The sequence below is a fragment of the Hirundo rustica genome, chromosome Z, assembly GCF_015227805.2.
Source record: "Hirundo rustica isolate bHirRus1 chromosome Z, bHirRus1.pri.v3, whole genome shotgun sequence".
Taxonomy (NCBI): domain Eukaryota; kingdom Metazoa; phylum Chordata; class Aves; order Passeriformes; family Hirundinidae; genus Hirundo; species Hirundo rustica.
This window is the reverse complement of record NC_053488.1, coordinates 57324053-57343205: the sequence shown is the minus strand read 5'-3', so window position 1 is coordinate 57343205 and position 19153 is coordinate 57324053. Positions and strand designations below refer to the sequence as shown.

General features: G+C 40.8%; 1 protein-coding gene across 5 annotated transcripts in view; it reads right to left on the bottom strand.

Moving 5' to 3' along the window:
• CEMIP2 (cell migration inducing hyaluronidase 2) overlaps window positions 1–13911 on the bottom strand; it is a 51035-nt gene extending 37124 nt beyond the window's left edge. The window contains exons 1-2 of one of the 5 annotated variants that reach the window (XM_040089757.2): window positions 13679–13911; window positions 133–469 (exon numbers count right to left, since the gene is read on the bottom strand). In XM_040089757.2, the coding sequence (XP_039945691.1) occupies window positions 133–457 (325 nt within the window). In that variant the 5' untranslated portion in view covers window positions 458–469; window positions 13679–13911. Of the gene's footprint in view, window positions 1–132; window positions 470–7009; window positions 7056–11630; window positions 11665–12823; window positions 12874–13678 lie in introns of those variants that run through there. The other 4 variants (XM_040089754.1, XM_040089759.2, XM_040089758.1 and 1 more) reach the window with 4 other exon arrangements.
• Window positions 13912–19153: the final 5242 nt, after the last annotated feature.

Sequence of the window (19153 nt, the reverse complement as noted above, 5' to 3'; positions counted from 1 at the left end):
AGTCTCTGCCTCCTTCAATCTTAAAATCACAGTGAGTGTCCTATTAACTTTCAACATTAATCCTGATGCTGAATTATTGAGTCATATTCACAAGTAGCATAACTTCTAGGATGATTTTCTTAATAAACTTACCATCTGGAGCATATTTTGAAGCTATTCCCAAAAAAATCCCCAGTGCAATAAAAAGTGAAAGGCTAGAAATGGCAGAGCAAATCAGAGTATTTTTATGCCTGTTGGCTTCTGCCTGTCGGTGGTGCTGCTCCACTGGTAAGGACGGGAGTCTTGTCTGGGCTTCTTGTCTCGCCGAGGTGAATTCTGCTGCAGCGTGGCTCTGCGAAGGCGGTGGGGGACGGAGAGGGGCAATTCTCCCCGGGACATACCCCGAAGATCTGTGACTGCTCCCGTTCTGAGGACGGAGGAATGCAGGGGAGCTCCCCCTGGTATCAGTGCCGTGCATGTTATAAAGTCACTGGAACACAAACACACAGAGGGGAAAGAATAAGAGACAGGCTTTCAGAATACAGATCAAAATGCATAAAACAAAAAAAGAAGACAACAACAAAAGGCAACTTTGAGCCACGTGTGTCAAGAACAGTCACGGAAGCTGTGACTATTTACAAAGTACCTATTACTCAGTTGCTACTGGTCACTTGCCACGGTGTAACTGCATGGAGCAATAGCATATGTGTCTTCAACAAAATTAAACTCAAAAGCATGTGGTGTGGGAACAGCCCAGACCATTTATTTGTAGTTCCAGTGGGTATTTGGGTATTTTTCAGAGTATTTTCATGGTTAACTTGTATTATGAGGTTAACAAATCAGATGAACAATGAGAAAGCTAGCAACCCCTATTTCTCCACAGTTATGCAAAGAATGTCTAAATGTATTTTTTCTGTACACAGAAGCTGAACAAACTCCTCACTTTCCCTTATGGAAAAGATGCTGAAAAGGACAAGCCTGCCTCCTACACTGGAAGCCCTAAAAGCTGTTTAAACTGAAATACCAAATACTGTTTTATTTCTAGTCATGCTGATGCAGCTTATTCAACACTTTTAATAAGCTGAGGCGCATTGAGCCAGCAAGCTCCTAATTTACTCACAGCAAGATTCAATTGCTAATAAAGATATCAGGAATGGTTCCATAAGAAAGTCATCTACACGTTATTCAAAAAACCTTGTGGGTTTTTTTCGGCTGAGATGACTGGGTTTGGACACAAAGCCTGGAAGCAACATGACTGCTCCAGATCTCTGTACCTATGGCCCAGAAGTGAGTGCTGCTTTTATTTCAGTATTGTTTCCATCTTTCTTCTGAAGCACACCAAAGGGAAAACATACCAGTGCCATCACTACCTGGCCCAACCTCAGCAGCAGTTCTAACTCAGCACACTCATCTAGTTTAAGAGACAAACCTGCATTTGTCTGTTTTCTCTGGTTTTCCAGTAAACAGTGTTGTACAGAGTATTCACAAAACTGGCATTTTTTTTTTTCCCTCATTATGATTAACGTTTCTTACAGATTAAATCTTTTGAGAAGGATGCTCAAGTTTCAGTTAACTGAAACCTAAATCTTGAAACTAAATGCTGAAGGGGATTTAGGCATAAGTCATGTGCATTAAACAGCAAAGTGTAGGAAAAAATAAAAAGTACTGACAATGGAAGAGCACAAAGATCCTCTCTCTGTACAATTAACAAAGGGAAGTCTGAGCCATACTCTGAAGTGTCAGGCACACTGATGAAGGAGAAACGTGACAACTGTAATCTTATTCTGAGAAGTAGCAAAGGAGCCTTTTGTCCCACATGCTGCAAAATCTGATACTTCACTGTTTCAAGGAAAAAAAGCTGCTACTATTGAACAGGCTAGATTACCCTTTCATGGGAGACAATGCATCATCTCTAGAAGTATGCACAATGACAAGGAAAGCGCTGAAACATTAACTGGAATAGCTATCCCAGGCTGCAAAAATTATTACAAGTCCTCCAGAAATGCTTCTTGCACCTGTTCAATATAACAAATGAATTTTCAGCGTTCTTCTTTCTGTTCTTTGACAAATCTAATCCTCTGCTCTCAAACTTAACTGCTCAACCTGTTATGCACAATGTGGAACACTTTGCTTTAACCTTGTGCTTTTACACTCTTCACTTATCACCCTACACTCTTACAACTATCATCTCTCAGCAGTGAAAGTAATTTCTGTGTTTTAGATGTGTATTTACGTCTAGCTAAACAAAGGTTGGACTAGCTTCTTAATTAAATGTTTTAAGAAACCTGATTCAGCATTGAGGTTTTGGGGGTTTTTTTTAATGTTTTGAAACCCCAACTACTTAAACCTAGTAAATTTTTCAGGTAGGACATTTTTCTGTTACAGTGAGGAAATTAATACAGTAGTATCAACAGTTAAAAAGTTTTTCAACTACTCAGCTAAATCAACTGAATCCAGACTGGCTGTGCAAGACTTGAAATAGTTTTACAAAATAATTTTCCCACAATTCTTCCTACCAAGGCCTCCTAAAGTACTGCCAGATCTCTAAAGAAACAATTAAAAAAAAAAAAAAAAAAAAAATTACAGCAGCCATTGGAAACACTTGTGTCATATTTCAAGCATATTTTGTGTTGTACAAAGCATTCTGCTTTGTTTGCAAACCTCACTTTGGCAATTATAAAAGGTTTTCCACTATCCCACTCAAGTGAAAACACAGGTCACCCCTAGGATGGGTGGGAAAAAGACAGCAGAATTGCTGTTTTACCCATTACAAAATTAAAATAATTAAACTGACTGAATAAAGAGATACTCGGCACCTTCTATAGACTTACCATACAGTTTTCCATTACAACAGGAGTAACCATTGCAATACTTCCTTCCCTCTTCATGAGCTATTTGAAATTCTCTAGCTGAAGAAGTATCTCTTCTATCCTGTAGAGCAGCTACTAAGCTCTTTTGAAAGACAGACTGATAATCTGATTCAAATTACTGGATTGTTTATTCCCACTCTGTGAAAGCCTTCAGAAAGTATGTCCTGGTTTAGGAGTCACCCTAGGACAGAGTACCACACAAAAGCCTGCAAAGTAATTGTCTGTATGGCCAGTTACGTCCCAGAGAACGCAATATTTGGCTGCAGGAGTACAGTTTGTGTGTCACAAATACAGCACAAAATTTACTCTGCAAATGCAGTTACAGAGTAGAATAAAGAACAAAATACCCAAACTGTTAAACCACATTTGCTTGGAAGTTCCTATGCATTTTCCCAAGTTTCCCTTTGACCTGCGCCTATGCTATGGTCTCCTAAAAGAACTCATGACTGGGCATCTCTTCCTGATGGTCAGTCCCAGACAAGAACACCTTCCACTTTCGCAATCGTACTGCGGTACACAGAATGGTGCAATATTTTACTTTGCAGCTTGCTTCAGAGTGCTTTCAGTAACAGTCAAGTTCTCACAACATACACAACCAAGAGCTCCATCTGTACAAGTGTGTTATTTGTCATGCTATTTACAAATGCTGCTGTCTCACTATTCCCAAACTTCTTGCATATCAGCTTTCAACAGAGTATTATGCAGGATTTTAAATCCATTATTCAACACTGCTTTTAGTCAGAGCCACACTTAAGCATGTGCCTACAGCCCATCAGTAAAAGGGAAGCTCCCAATGCACAGACTCAGCTGGAGTATCTCAGATATTTCATTGCTACCCATCTGCTGGATGACTGCACTATTTGCATATCACTCTTTTGCAAGAGTAGCACAACTGCACACAATCCAGGTTTCTGCTCATGCATCCCTTCCTACAGCATGAGCAAGCAAGCAAGTACTTCTTATACTGGTGACATCAGCCTAAACCACCTTAAAATAAAATAACAATAAATAATAAAAATAATAATAATTTTTAAAAAGTTTACTTTGCACAGCTTCCAAGTGAAAACAGTGAATACCTGCAAGCCTGGTTATGTCTACAGAGCAACTGAGCAAACAGATGTGGACAGCAAACCCCAGCATGCAGACTGCAGTGAGCCGCTGAACAGTCAGTAACATCTCCCATCCCCTCAAGTATTCCTTCACCACTTTTAACTTGTCCCGCTACCACGTTTTCATTCAAGCCCACATGGTCAGAAACTGGAAACATATGCACTGTACAACCAGGGGATAACATATGACATCTCTTTCCTGAGACATGACTGTGTATTGGTTTCCTGGAAAGAAACTGGCTTATATTACCAGACAATTCAAAACATCACAGACACCACCCAAAAAGTGAGAAAAATACGAAGATATTTTACACTTCTGCATTGTCAAATGCTAAGTGTAACAAAACATGTCAAACTCTCACACCTACACCATCTGAAAACATTGTAAAAGAAAGTTTGCTTAGTTCATACAGTGCAGAGAAATTAATGCTTCTCTTTAAGCATATTTAAGGAGCACAAGTCTTGAAAATAAAATAAAAGAGAAACCATCAGAAATGGCACAGTCCTGTTGATCTGGGCCATCAAACACCACCAGCTCTAGTGCTGACCTATTACCACACTGCCTAGTCTCAGAGTACATAATTACCACTAAGGAAAAGACTGAGCAAAGGGTGGAGGAAAATAACACATACACAAAAAATATTTCCCCAGGCAACACAGTATTAAATCTATGGACACTAAGCTGGGAGTGTGTGTTGATCTGTTGGAAGGTGGGATGGCTCTGCAGAGAGATCTGGAACAGTTGGATGGATGGGCAGAGTCTAACAAGATGAAGTTTAGTAAGTCCAAGTGCCGAGTCCTGCACTTTGGCCACAATAACCCCCTGCAGCGTTATAGGCTGGGGAAGGTGTGGCTGGACAGTGCCCAGGAGGAAAGGGACCTGGGGGCACTGGTGACAGCAGCTGAACAGGAGCCAGCAGTGTGCCCAGGTGGCCAAGAGGGCCAATGGCATCCTGGCCTGGATCAGGAATGGTGTGGCCAGCAGGAGCAGGGAGGTCATTCTTCCCCTGTACTCAGCACTGGTCAGGCCTCACCTTTGAGTATTGTGTCCAGTTTTGGGCCCCTCAGTTTAGGAAGGACGTTGAGATGCTTGAGCGTGTCCAGAGGAGGGCAACGAGGCTGGTGAGGGGCTTGGAACACAAACCCTGTGAGGAACAACTGAGGGAGCTGGGGTTGTTTAGCCTGGAGAAAAGGAGACTCAGAGGTGACCTTATCACTCCCTACAGCTTCCTGAAGGGTGGCTGTAGACAGCTGGGGGTTGGCCTCTTTCTCCAGGCAGCAACTGACAGAATGAGAGGACACAGTCTTAAGCTGTGCCATGGGAAATATAGGTTGGATATTAGAAAAAAAATTTTTTACAGAATGGATGATAAAGTATTGGAATGGTCTGCCTGGGGAAGTGGTGGAGTCACCATCCCTGGATGTGTTTACAGAAAGACTGGATGTGGCATTCAGCGCCGTGGTTTAGTTGAGGTGTTGGGGCATAGATGGGTGGGACTCAATGATCTTGAAGATCTCTTCCAACCTAGTGATTCTGTGATTCTATACCACAAAAGTTATTACTGCTTTCCTGGGAGAGCCACTTGTCTGATATAAAAACAAAGAACAGTGAGGGACCCATGGAAAGGGACAAGAACTCAGTATTAAAAAGCTCCTGAACAGAAACAATTACTGAATAGAATGAGATGTCAGGCAAACTCCTAAAGCATGATATGCACACCTTTACAGACCTTCAAGCTGATCAACTCCAACAGAAATAAAAATTTCAATGCTTCCAGTGCCTTGGAAGTCCCCAATTCAACAAATCTTAACCTCACCAGTAAGAACAATTCCAAACAGGGTGCCCACATGCTTTCCTTTCTGTTTCCGTATTTTCTCCTCCTGCCTCATTCCAAAATTACCTATTCACTAAGACAACACACAGCATATTGGAAGGAACCTGCTTTTCCACCTTTTTTACAAAAGCTGGAAAGAATATGTCCATAGTAAGATGCACTGCTACAGTTAAGTAAGTAACTGTTGGAAATCACAATACTTGTGGAATATTCTGAAAAATCTCAGCTGAGTTACAAAAACAAAACAAAACAAAACAAACAAACAAACAAAAAAAACCACAAACAAACAAAAAAAAAAAACCACAAAAAAAACCCCCCAAAACAAACCTGTAGAAACTCTACTGACATCTAGACACATATGCTGTTTTCTGCATGCCTTCACCAAGTTTTGTCCCATGCTCAGCACTTTCAGGAGAAAATCAGAGTAAAAATTAGCAAGAAACAGATATAAGAATGGCATAAGTTACAAAACTTAAAAGATAAACTCTGTTGCACTAGGTTTCCTGAATTTCCTTGTAGCAACTAATAATCTTCAGTGAATTTCTTGGCACGTAGAAAACGTGTATCATTGCATGATACACAACCAGTGGAAACTACCTGAGCCAAGGTCCATTATTTCTTACATCAAATCTTTCAAAATACAGAATCACAGAACCACTTCTGTACCACACATCAAGAGGCAGAAGTGAAAGCATGCATTATATTTACAGTGTAAGACAAGGCCTATAGATAGAAATAATCTTCATCAGCTGGTCTAATGAAATCTTGGAGAACACAAGCTTTTCTCCAGTTCAGAAGAGATTTCAAACATATATACAAGTAGAGAAAGTTGGACTACATATGTTTAGGTGATATACAAAACAAATAAGCTATTATCTACAGATTAGAAAGGATGATGAGGTGAGGGGTAGAGGATGGTGAGAAGATTGTATTCCAAGGGAAGGAGGTAAATAGACATGCTGCAATAGAATTTGTCTGTGGGAGTAAGTATCAAATTATGGTAAAGTAAAACCATTCCCATGTCCATGGCTGACAGCATACAGGAGAGCCATGAATTTCATTTCTACCCTCTTGTGCAGGTGTTTGGCAGATCACCATTATGGATGAGACAAAGACCAGAAGGTATTCGTACAAGAAAAATGGTTCCCCATTCCAATGACAACTCAGCTTTTGTCCTTCACATGCAGTTTGTGTGAATAAGCTCTGCAGCACTCACCTGGTTTCACTTACAGAGCATTTGATGCAGCAGATGAAGAATCTGGTCTTGCAGAAAGTTTACATACAAAGCATAGGGATTTTTGTAGTGGAGCAGAGATGTGTCTTACTGCGGAAACTGCAGGGACTGTTTTTTTCCAGTTCCTAGACATCAAACATCATCCTGTAAGCTTTCAAGAATTTTAAATTGATGAGAAGACACTGCAATTTTCAGTATGCTCAAGTAGAACTGTAGTAGCTTCAGATTTTGCCAATTGAAAGAAAGAAATATAAGCCAGCAGCCACAGCAAACTGTAGTCAGTGTATCTAAAATGGTATCTGACATTTCCAGTGAATTCTACTTTCCTACCCTTTGTTTTTGACACAGTCTATCTTTATAAATTACTTAAAAACTGGGGAGGTCTATTCTGGTTTTCATTCACTGTTTAAAAATTAGCACATTCTGCTGGAGGAAACCATGCAGAAATAAGTGAATTACTGACAGCTTAAATACAGCACATCCAAGAGCACACTAGGAAATATGGCATGTGCTGAAATAGGCAACATGAATGGAATAATTTTTACTGTTCCACTTTCAGAAACGAAATGTTTAATAATTTGCGTAAGAGATCAAGAGTGGAAACTTGCATTTTAGTCACCCATCTGCCATTAGCTTACTGCATGAGTCACAGATTATTTGGGCCCCTAGCCTGTAACATGAGAAAAAAAAAAGGGGTCACTAGCCTCACAGGGACATTGTGAGGGTTAGTTTAGAGAACGCTTTGGCCTCAGCTCAATGATGCATCTGAGTACAAGTCTACTTTTAAGTAAATAAATAGCTACACTTATGTCAACAACTTCCACACGAAAGTGACAGATTCGTCACATTAACCTTAGGGAACCTGAATAAGATGTTAGGAAAAAATCCAAATAAAAATCAGGGAAAAGTATCTAAACTATTTCTCATATGGACAATAAGAAGTGGTATACAGATATCTTCAGTCTCTAGAAAAACACAAATACCAACCAAACAGCTACAGCTCAGGATTTCAAAGCAGAAAATTTTCTTTGTAATGGTAATACACTTCAGAGAGATAAAGTTGAGTTCCAGTACTACCTTGAATCACTGGGCCTACAATCCTCCTCCAAAGAGGACAGTAAGATTAGATATCTATTATTAAATTAGAAAAGCTCTTATAAATAGATTGTAAGCATATATAAAAGTACAGAATGTAACAGGCAGTGGGGAAAAGAATCAGATCCAATACTTAGCTTTGGTAAACTGATACACACAAAAAGACTCCTGAGTGTACTCATATAATCACTTAATCAAAGTGCTGTCAAGTTTAAGTTATATTTAAAATATGAATCGGCATAATAACACATTCTCTTTTGTATCAGCATGTGGATTTCCTTCTTAGGCAAAGCTGTTAAGTTCTTGGAATTTTTTCTTCAGTCCAACTCAAGCTACAGAAAATAGTATGTCACCCATTATTCTGCATACTTGAAGGACTGTCTCTGCAGATTTTAACTGTGTATCAACAACAACAACAAATGCTGCTTGAAAAACTGAGTTGTTGCAGCTGCACACCCACTTTTTTTTCTTGTCTTTGTATAAGCCAAGTTAAATGAGACTGCATTAAAAAATAATTAAGAGCTACAAATCACATCCAGTGAGAACACAGCTATGACTTCAGCACCTCTTAGCTCTTTGAACCCCCAAAGGACTCTTCATACTGGTGATGCATGACTAAGAGAGAGGCTATATGACACGTGTCCATAGAATCAGAAGTAGCTGGTAGAATGCAAACAACATTTTATGCCTCTTCCAAGGAGGGGAAAAAAAAAAAAAAAAAAAAAAGCTGAAACAGAAGTCTCTGAACCTGACTCAGTACTCTATGCTTTGGACCTCAAGCATTTACATAGGTTCAGAGAGCAACAAGGTTGCAGAAGAGAAATCAGTTGAGGATTATTGTAAATAACACCTCTCCAGGTTTAGGAAGTCCTTGAAACACAAGCTGGAAGCAGTAGCATCACAATGAAGCAGCTTCACCAGATGACTATTACTCACCACTGTCAGACACTGGGTAATTGCCTGGATCGAGACTTTGCCTGATATGATGTGGTCACTCTTCTACTACGCGTTAAGACCTCATTTAACTGTCTTTCACCTTCACTTTTCCAAAATCACCTCTCCTCCTCCAAGGACCAAATCCCCCTTAACTTAGCCACTGCAATTTCCTGCTGAGATCAGCAACACAAAATGCATCTTTACCTGATCGCTTACATCAACATGCCAAACTGATACACAGTAGCTGAAACATGGTACAGTTTTCATTTTGCTGTAGGAAAGGTAGCAATCTAGCAGAAGGGCACATCACATACCAGCTAATGCATGAGGGCACAAAGTCTTGTGAAAAGAGTTTCTTGTGATGAAGAATAACTTGACTGTATATCTGAATGCCAACATAACCTGTGGCTCTAAAATAACTTAGAAATCACAGAACTATATGAGTTGAGAGCCTGGTGAAAAAGGAACAGTGACTTAACTTACGCAACATGATATATTTGTATAATTTTGTAAAATAAAAAACTTGCTATAATTTTCCTTTTATAAAAAATAGAAACAGCATATTTTGGATATCCCAAAACAGCAAAATCACCATCTTCAAACAGCAAAACAAAGCCCTGTAATCTGCCACTAAGTATGCATTCTGCTGAGCTGGTGGGTGCACTCATATTCGGGTTCCATTCTAGGAAACTCCGAGAACTCTGCACCCAACGGCCAAGTACTGCAACATCCAGCCAGGTATAGCTAGTCATCTTGCAGGACTGCACTACTCTTTTTAACACGTCCTTCTTAATCCCATGTGCCGTAAAGATAGAAGAGCTACTAGCACAGTTAACCTACTTGACAACAAAGTAATAAAATCAGTTACAAGTTTTAAAGTATGCATTCTTTAATGCCTTCAGTATTTTCTTTCCACATTGGCAAATGCATCACTTTTCTCCCTCACATCTTTGCTCAACTTTCCTACTCCTTTTCCACATTCTTTCTCAGTATTACTATTCCAAGAAAATATTTCTGTGGATTTCTACACCCACATCTACGAATAATTCATTCCCATTTGTCTTGTCAAAAATACCACCATTAAATCAATAGTGAAATCCCTTTTGGTAAAAATAAGCAGAGAACATATCAAGTCTAATCACAATTTGACTCCAAATAAGAAACTGCAATTCACAACACAGACTTTAATCATGTTTTGATGCATACCGTAGGTGATTCTACTGAACAGCGTTACTAATGCAAAGCATGAACCTTATTGATAGACTTCAGATTGTACTCCCATTATTTAATTTTTTAATATACAGAAAGCAAGATTTACTAGGTGACAGTTTCCCCACTAATTTCTGCCTGAAGTTTTTAAAGCCATTGGTGCATGCACACAGAAGGTGAAGAACAGTTCATCGCAAGCACTGTGGGACAAGTTTCCTTGAAGTTATGCATGATGTGGCCCATCAGCCAAGGAGCTCCTTCAACTGTGAAGCAGAGGGAGCAGAAGCGTGCCCTTACAGCTGTGGAGGCTGCAGCATCAGCCTCCGGCAGACAATGGGGACCAGGTTCCCTCTCCTCCCTGCTTCCTCCCAGCTCCAGTACAAGGCAAAATCAAGAGGAGATGGAGCTCCAGTCCTAGCACAGAGATTCGTCAGAACCTTCTCACAGGTAAAGAAGCAAACGGCTCCCTCCTATTCAACAGCTATGATAAATAAAATTGAGTCACTGCTCACTTTCTGCAGACAAGACTTCCACAGCAAAAGCTGAACTGACTCACCTCAAAACACACAAAAACAGTATGCTAAAACGGTTTAATAAAACTTCTGAAATGCACTGGGCATATAATAAAGGAAATTAAGGACTGTACTTTGTATTTAAAGCACATTAAAAGTTATACATAATTAAAAATCATTCCTAGTCCCGACCATCCAAGGCATGCAGACATTTCTTCGCAGCCTTGGTGGTAAGAATGTTGTTTTGAAGAATTTAAATAAAACTGAAAAGCACCTGTCCCACTGCACCCTGTCGTTACTTAAAGAAATAAAACCTCCTAAATTCCTTTGAAGGACAAGCTACTCAAATATGTATCAACTCCAATTTAAAATAAAGAAAGGAACGCTGCAAAATAACCAAGGCAGTCACACAGCTTGTGTTCTACCTATTTTTATATTCATGCCTTAGAGGAAAAACAAACTTTTTTGGTCATCTGGTCTGTCAGCTTGGAAGAAAAGTGAACTGTATCACCAAAAGGCAACTTCCAGTCACAGGATGTGTAACAGGTAGGAAACCTTTAGTGGATTTCACAGGGCCTTCTGAAAACAATGGTTTCTACACACAAGGGCCACCATCTTCTACTATGCAATGTCTTTACCAAGTCAGATGAACTGGCTAAAAGCTTCCAGCCAATCCTCAACACCACTTTCACCACAAAATACTGTGCAGATAACATGCTAATATTCGTAATTTAAAAAACCCACAGTGTGCCGCTGGAAAACATCTATCCCCATCTGAAAACAGCACACTCCACCGCTCCTGTTAAGATCATATGCTGAACTCCAGAAGTCACTCTCATTATAGCACAGACCTCACAAGACCCTTTGTGAGGGGGGTCTTTGTCCTCTTCCCCTCCACACTCCCTTTCTTCTTCCCGAATCCCTTTGTATGTGGTAACATTTCTTGTGATTTACAAATAATTTATTTCTCTGGCCTCTTTGCTGAAGGCCCCCACATACAGTCTGCCGGACGCTGTATCAGTAGAGAGAGTGGCGGAGGAGGAGGCCCAACAAACTTGATCTGGCAGAAGACTTCACATCTGTGTGGACAGTGCGCAAGATCCATGTAGACAAAGCACCTCGAAGAGCTGTAGACTCCTAAGAACAAAGATTAACCTCCCTCTTCCTTACTACTACCCATGGGCCATTTCACATCAGTAGCTCAATTGCTGCAACTTTTTTTCAAATTGATTCAAGAAAACAGTCTAATGCCACACAAAAATATGAAGTACTACTTTATCCTCCTTATTACAATGTCTTTGTCGAGCCACAGCTGCTATTTTGTTTTTAGAACTACCCAGAAATATAAAATCTCTTCCCTTTCAAGGAAACAGTATCACTAAAGACATATGTAAAATACAAACAAGGGTAGTATCTTCAAGACACAGTCCTCGTCTAGGCTGTGATATAGCACAAATGCAGCGCATTAATCGCTGCACACCCTCTTTTCTCTAGAGGGGCTGCGATGATGTACAACTCTCAGCGTTTATTCCGTGCCTCTGGGCAAGCAAAGCAGCTGTTGGTTATCATCACAAGGATGGCATTCCACAGCAGCCCGAGCACTCCGGGATGCCTACGACAAGTCCCAGCGCAGTCACGCCGCGATGAGGACCTGAGCCCGGTCGCTCTCCACCGCGATCCCAGCAGCATCCGACCAGGCACGCCAACAAAGCCGCGGCCCCGGGAGCGCGGCCACGCCGCCGCACCTGCCGCGGCCCCGCGGAGCGGCGCCAGGCGCACACCTGCCGGGCACGCGCGGCCCCGGGCGGCTCCTCGGGGCGGCCGCGCCTGCCTCCGGCTGCCGCCCGGCCCTCCCCGCCCCGCCGCCGGCTGCCGCCGCCCCCGCTCCCTCCTTCTGCTCCCTCCTTCCCTCCCCTCCCGCCGGCCCCGGGAACAAAAGAAGCTAGCTCGGCGCAGACCGCCCGGCCGGGGCGCAGCGGCCCTGCCCGCGCTCCAGCCCGGCCCGGACCCGCGCTGGCCCCGACCGGTCCGGGCGCGCTCTCACCTGGGCCCGGCGCGGCGGCGCGCTCGGGACGGCGGCGGCGCGCTCAGGGCGGCGGCATAGTGCTCCCCGCCCCGGACACGGCGGGAGGCCGTCGGCTGCTCGCCAACTCCGCCGCTCCCCGCCTCGGCTGCCGCCCTTACGCAACTGGCAGCGGCTACAACCCCCGCGGGGCGACCCAGATCTCGGGCCCCGAGCGGAGGCGGCTGCGTCCCGCAGCCGCGGCCCCGCCTCCCGCGCTCCCGCCGCCTCCGAGCCGGGGGAGGAGCGGGGCCGTCCCGCACCGCCCCTCGCTCGGCCCGGCCGCACCTCCGCTCTGCGCTCCGCCGGGCGCCGCGCTGCCCGGCCCGGCCCTGGCGCTTCCCCGCGGAACTGCATCCCGCCGATCGTCCCGCTGCTGCCGGGGGACCAGGTACCGCCTACTGCAGCACCCGGGCCTGGGGGGCAAGAGGAGGCAGGGGGGTACTTCGCTCTCCTCGGCTTTGTACCTACGGCTCTCCTCTGGGCAGCGTGGAGAAGAGCTGATTTGCAGCTCAGACACTGGACACAGCGTTAGATGCCGATATTCGTGTTAAAGTAATAGTAACAACAGTAGTAATAATAGTAATAATAATAATAGTAAATCATAATCATAATCATTCCACAGTGTAGACGCGCAGGTGCTGCCTGGCTGTGTGAAATACGCGCGAGGTACCAGAGCAGTTAAAGAGCCAGGCGGCAGCGAGGGAAGACAGAGTGCTGTCTCCGGAGGGGCAGCGGGGAGGGAAGAAGGGACACCCGCAGCGCAGAGAGACGGCGGTAGCAGAGAGCAGGCACGCAGTGGTTATCGGTTCGTGCAGGCTGAACAAAGTTACTTACCGGCCGTTGTAGTCCGGGCAGTCTGACCAAGGAAAGAACCGACTGGAAAACCTGATTCCGCTTTCTGATTTGCTTTTTTTGTTTGTTTGTTTGTTTGTTTCGGCTTCTAATGTTTTTTAAGTATCAAAGATCAAACTAAACCCCAAAATGTTCTGAATTTCAGAGAACCCCTGCTTGTAGCTGTTACACAGCAAAGAGCTTCAATTGGTATAGACATTTAAGAGGGACTGTGAAGCCTCAGGGCACTTCAGCCTCTAAGGCTGTCAACTTTGATGTAAATCTGAAAACGGATTTCTCTTACGTTTGAGACCTCCCACCATTTCCGTGCAGCAAGGTTGGGCCACACTCATTACTAATGAGCCAGGGAAAAAAAAAAAAAAAAAGCGCCCTCATCGGATTCAAGATGCTTCAATGAAATGCCTCGGGAAATACAAGTATTTCCCAACATAGTTATTTCCTTGGGAATATTCCAAACAGATGAAGTCAAAGTGATAACTCACTTGTATGTCTATGAACACTGCCCTACTGACTTTGCCTCTAGAGATTTCCTCTTTGTTTAAAGCATAGTAAGCATAGCCTGTGTGGTGTGCTTATAGCACACGGAGACATCTAGCGCCTAAATAATAGACTGCAAATCAGCTTCATTAATCTGATTCTTGGAGATCACAGTTGGATCCATTGCTTGCAATATTTCACCCCAGGAGTGCAGGGTGCAGAGCAGTTTAACTGCAAACCATTGTACCACTGAATAGCAGCTGCCCGTGGGCAGGTGGAATGAGCAGCTGCACTAGCTCAGAGGGGACTGTACCTGCAGCTCTGCTCCACAGCTTGAGCCTCAGGCCTGAGATTTACAGCAATAATTGACTCAAGACAAGAGATTTGCCTGTAGAGACACGAAAGGAATTGAGACAGTTCCTAACTTGCTTTTGTCACTAAATCACAGAGAGGAAGGCCCTTAGGTATATGAATAAGAAAATTTCATCTTGGCTTTGACAGTGTGTCTCTGCTTCTATTCTTTCTTTGTAAGCCCAGGAGAACAATCATTCTAACATGTGCAATTGTAAAACTTTGCCTCTTTTCAACAAATATAAACTGAATACTTACATTTGCCAATTACTTTGGCTGAAATTAAATTGAAAGTAAGCACTGTTTATCTACTGGAAAGGTACTAGTCCAGGAGCAGAAAGTATTTACTTTTTTATATGCTTGTCTAAAGAAAGAAGAAATACAGACTATTGATCAACATTCTCAGACAGAAGCCTGAGAAAAAGCTCTTTGCAGTGCAGGTGTTTTTGCCAGTACTACTGTATAATGGCATAAAGTAAAACATTGCTACATAATTAAATAGTCTGAAACGAAATATATTGCATTAGGGGTGTGTGTGTAGTAGGAGCACACATGTGTGCATATTTTAGACAACTCACGTAATACATTCTTTTCAGTCTCAGGCAGGTCACAAACACCTTTGAGTTGTAAAAGCACTAGATCATAGGACCATAGAAAAATTAAGGCTGGAAAAGACCTTTAAGATCATTAAGTCCAACTGTTAATCCAGCAACACAACAATGTTCACCATTAAACCATGTCCACCATTAAACCATGTCCTCAAGTGCCATATCCACTTTTTTTTTTTTTTTTTAACACTCTCAGGGACAATGACTCTACCATGCTTTAGAACTCTTTCTGTGAAAAAGAAAACCCAAAGATTTAATCTAAACCTCTTCTGGTGCAACTTGAAGCCATTTCCTCTCATCTTGCCACTCGTTACCCAGGAGAAAAAACTGACACCCACCTCACTATGATATCCTTTCAGGTAGTTGTAGATCTCTTACAGAATGGAATTATCACCAAACAACTGTAATGCTTTTAAATGATGGATACATTTGAATAAAACAATTCCTAAATCCTGTAAGTATGCAAAATATTGGACTTTGAAATATCCTGAGTATTTGAAACCTCTCTATCAAACCTAAATGGTGTATGAAATCATTAGTGCATGTACATTTGTTATCACTTGTTTCTTCATGCTGCTTTGGGTTTCAGCAGACAAAAGACTGGTAAAGTGTATAAACCAAAATTTTAAAATGACAAGAGATGGACTTGAAAGAGATGATTGATGCTATTACTGAGGTCTAATGATTTCAAAATAAGCAAGAAGGAAGCAGGTTTTGTCATTCTGAATGAAAAAAAAGTACTAGGAGAAAGGAAGGGGCAAGTTAGGAAGCAATAGGTGGTAGTAAACATAGGCAGTTACCAGGTAAAATTATGTCCTATTCTCTCACTTCCCATGCAGATCCTTAGAAAATATTGCTGTTGGTCTATTGAAATAAGAGAGAAAATGTACTTATTTCTTTCCTTACTTAAGCCTTTCTGGCATATGTGCCAGGTACTCTGTGGTAATACTTTTTCCATAGAGTAGCCATGTTTTAAATTATCATAAAAAACACACAGATCTTTAATTTACTCTCTGGAAGTGTAGCACATGTGGCACAATAAAAGTTAAATTATTATAATAACGCAAACACTGCCTAGGCTGGAGAAAGCTTTGCTTTTGGTAAAAGCCTGATCTTACTTTGACATACTGCGCTTCAACCAAAGGTAACAGCAGTTAACAAAATGTAACAACAGTTTAAGGGAGAAGACAAGTGAAAAATGCCTGTTGAGGGAATGCAGAGGTAATGTTTAACCAAATTTAGTTGGAGCAGATTCAGTGCATCATCTTCCCCTGCTCACTGAAGAGCCAATGCCTTTTTTTTTTTTTCCTGTATGTCAAGACAACCCATATGCAACTAATTTACTTTTTGCAGGTTTACAAAAATGTGTGACTTATTTCTGAGTTCTGCTAAATCCTGCCTGTCATTATTCTCTGTCACTTTGTATGTTGTCAAAATTTTTACAGTGGAAAAACTTGTCAGAATTTCAAGATTCTGTGTTGTGTAAAGGTGAAAATCATTGAAAACTGACAACAAAACTTGATATGTTTTTAGTGGCCTTTCGATTTCCTCCTCAGTAATTAAACGTTGCAGCAAATCAGAAAATTACGTAAAAAAACTTGTGTTGATGAAGGGAGGCTTCACTGAAGGGTGCACTGAAGGGTGAAAGAATTAATAAACTGGGTTTTTAAAAGAAGAGTTGAAAATAAATATAAAGAACAAGAATGAGAGGGGGGAGCAGATATACATAGATGGAACATATGAAGGGGAGCACATAACTGAGAGAAAATGAAAAATAATTAAAAAAAAATCACAAAACATATTTGAGTACCAGAAAGCTGTATTTTGCCTTTTACACTTCTAAAGTGCAGTTTGATGAAAGACAAAATGCAACAAAGCTATATTGCATTAATTTTAAATATTATCAGAATAAAAGTCACAATTCCCTACCAAATCAATTCATCCATTCACATTAAGAAACACAGATACTACTTTCTCATTGTGTTTAGATTTTAGTTCAACATTATTAAAAACACTTGATTGTGATTGTCTTCCATATTTAAAAATTTTTTCCTTGGGAAAGCTTCTCATGGCAGGTGTCCACTTTCCAAGTTACTTCAATATTTATTTTAATGTGAATTGGGTTGACATTTATGTTGCTTTTACAAGCTAAGTGGAACAGTAAATTTGCCTTGAATTTAAGGTAAATATTGATGGAAACTGTAAATGAGTGGCCAGAAATACAGCCATAAGGACTGTTGGTCCTAGTTGCTTGTTTGGTATAAGCAGATACACTGTTAGGCTAGTCAGATCCTCAAGAGTTGAATTTGGAGTGCTGTGCTCACGAGATGAGCCACAGTCTACAGACCTTTTAACATCTGTCATAATCCATAAGGCAGACTAAAAATTGTTAAATGCATAATTTCCTACAAATTGCATGCCAGACTTTAGCTGAGACTATTTGAAATATCTATGATCATTTGCTTTTTATCTCATATGCCTGGTGTAACTGCTTTTTGATTCTACACATAATGTTTCTATGTGATGAATTTAAGTCCTGAATTTTTTGTTCTGTTTTCTTAACAGAGAATGATTTTGGTTAAAACTCTGCGAAATTTACAAGATGAGCAGAGTTTAAAGCACAGATTTCTGATTTCCATCCACATACTTGTAAGCCAGAAACATGACAAAATTGTGTTCTTTTAATTTTTCAGAAAGACAGAGACTTCCACTGTAGAGAAATGCATTTTAAGTCATCTGCTCTTATGGTTATTTATTAAGTATCTGATTGAAGAGAAATCTAAATATTTTCACAGGGTGAAATGCTTGGGAATATTACTTTTTTAAAAAGCATTAAAACATTTGGAAAATAAAAGTTGTAATACTTCTAAGTACTATTATTATACTGCTTAGTTCCAAAAGCAGATATGGAAAGTTCTAAAAACCTGTTTTCGCTGGTACTTCATTTCATCCTAGAAGAAACATATGTAGGTAGGAACACTTTGGGTATTTGAAAACAGGAAAAGCAAACTGCATCACTAGGACACTAAGATAACATTGTTTTCCAGAGCATTAAAACCAAGTTCAAAAGAGAATTCTCCATCAAATACAAGAGGATACATTTCTTGCACGTGATGATTTGCTAATGCAAATCTTCTTACGAAGTTTTGGGCTTGTCAATTCACATTTAGACCATAATCCCCAAAATTTATTTATTTTATAAAAACTTCTGTAAAATGTGTTTCTTCTGTAAAAAAAGAAACATATTTGATACATGTTTAAGTAATATTGTAGAATAAGGCACTAATGCTTACCTGGTTTTGTATCAAAGGAAAAACATGCATATGTAAAATCAGGAGGGGTTGATTCCAGTAGTTTTTCAGTTTTCTGCACACTTTTTTCACAATGTGTCACCAAATGATGGACTGAACATTTTTCCTTTTTAAAATAACAAATACAAATGAGAATCACAGTTGGATTCCATGCATAGGATGTCATCCTGACCTTTTGGGGTTTTTTTTATGAAAAAGTTCCAGGAACTGAAGTGTCTAATATGAATGACAGCCAAATGTAAAAACAAGAAGTATTTGTTTGCCCAAGACAAATTAATACTTTGATTCTCTGAGATGAATTTTCAATCCTTCAGAATATGGTCTTTAAACATTTGGTTCAGGTTGAGACATTCAATGATCCTAAAATTCATGCTACTTTTTAAAAATCAATCCTTTAAACAAGTGCTTGAGGTGAAAGCATCATGATCATTATTGGTTTTGCCTGTCTGTTTCTTTACAAAAAACATAAATTAACATTAAAATAGAACTCTCTATACTAAATCAGAGATTCATCTAGCAAAGTAGCCTATTTTCAACAGCTGTTGACAAGATATTACAAGAATATATTTTAAAAAGTTAAGCAAACATACATCAAAACTTGATAGACTACTCCTTCAAGAGACTTGCAGCTTGGTATCACCATTGATACGCTAACATCCATGATATCCTGTGACAAGGAGCTCTTTAGCAACTACACCAGACATATGAGT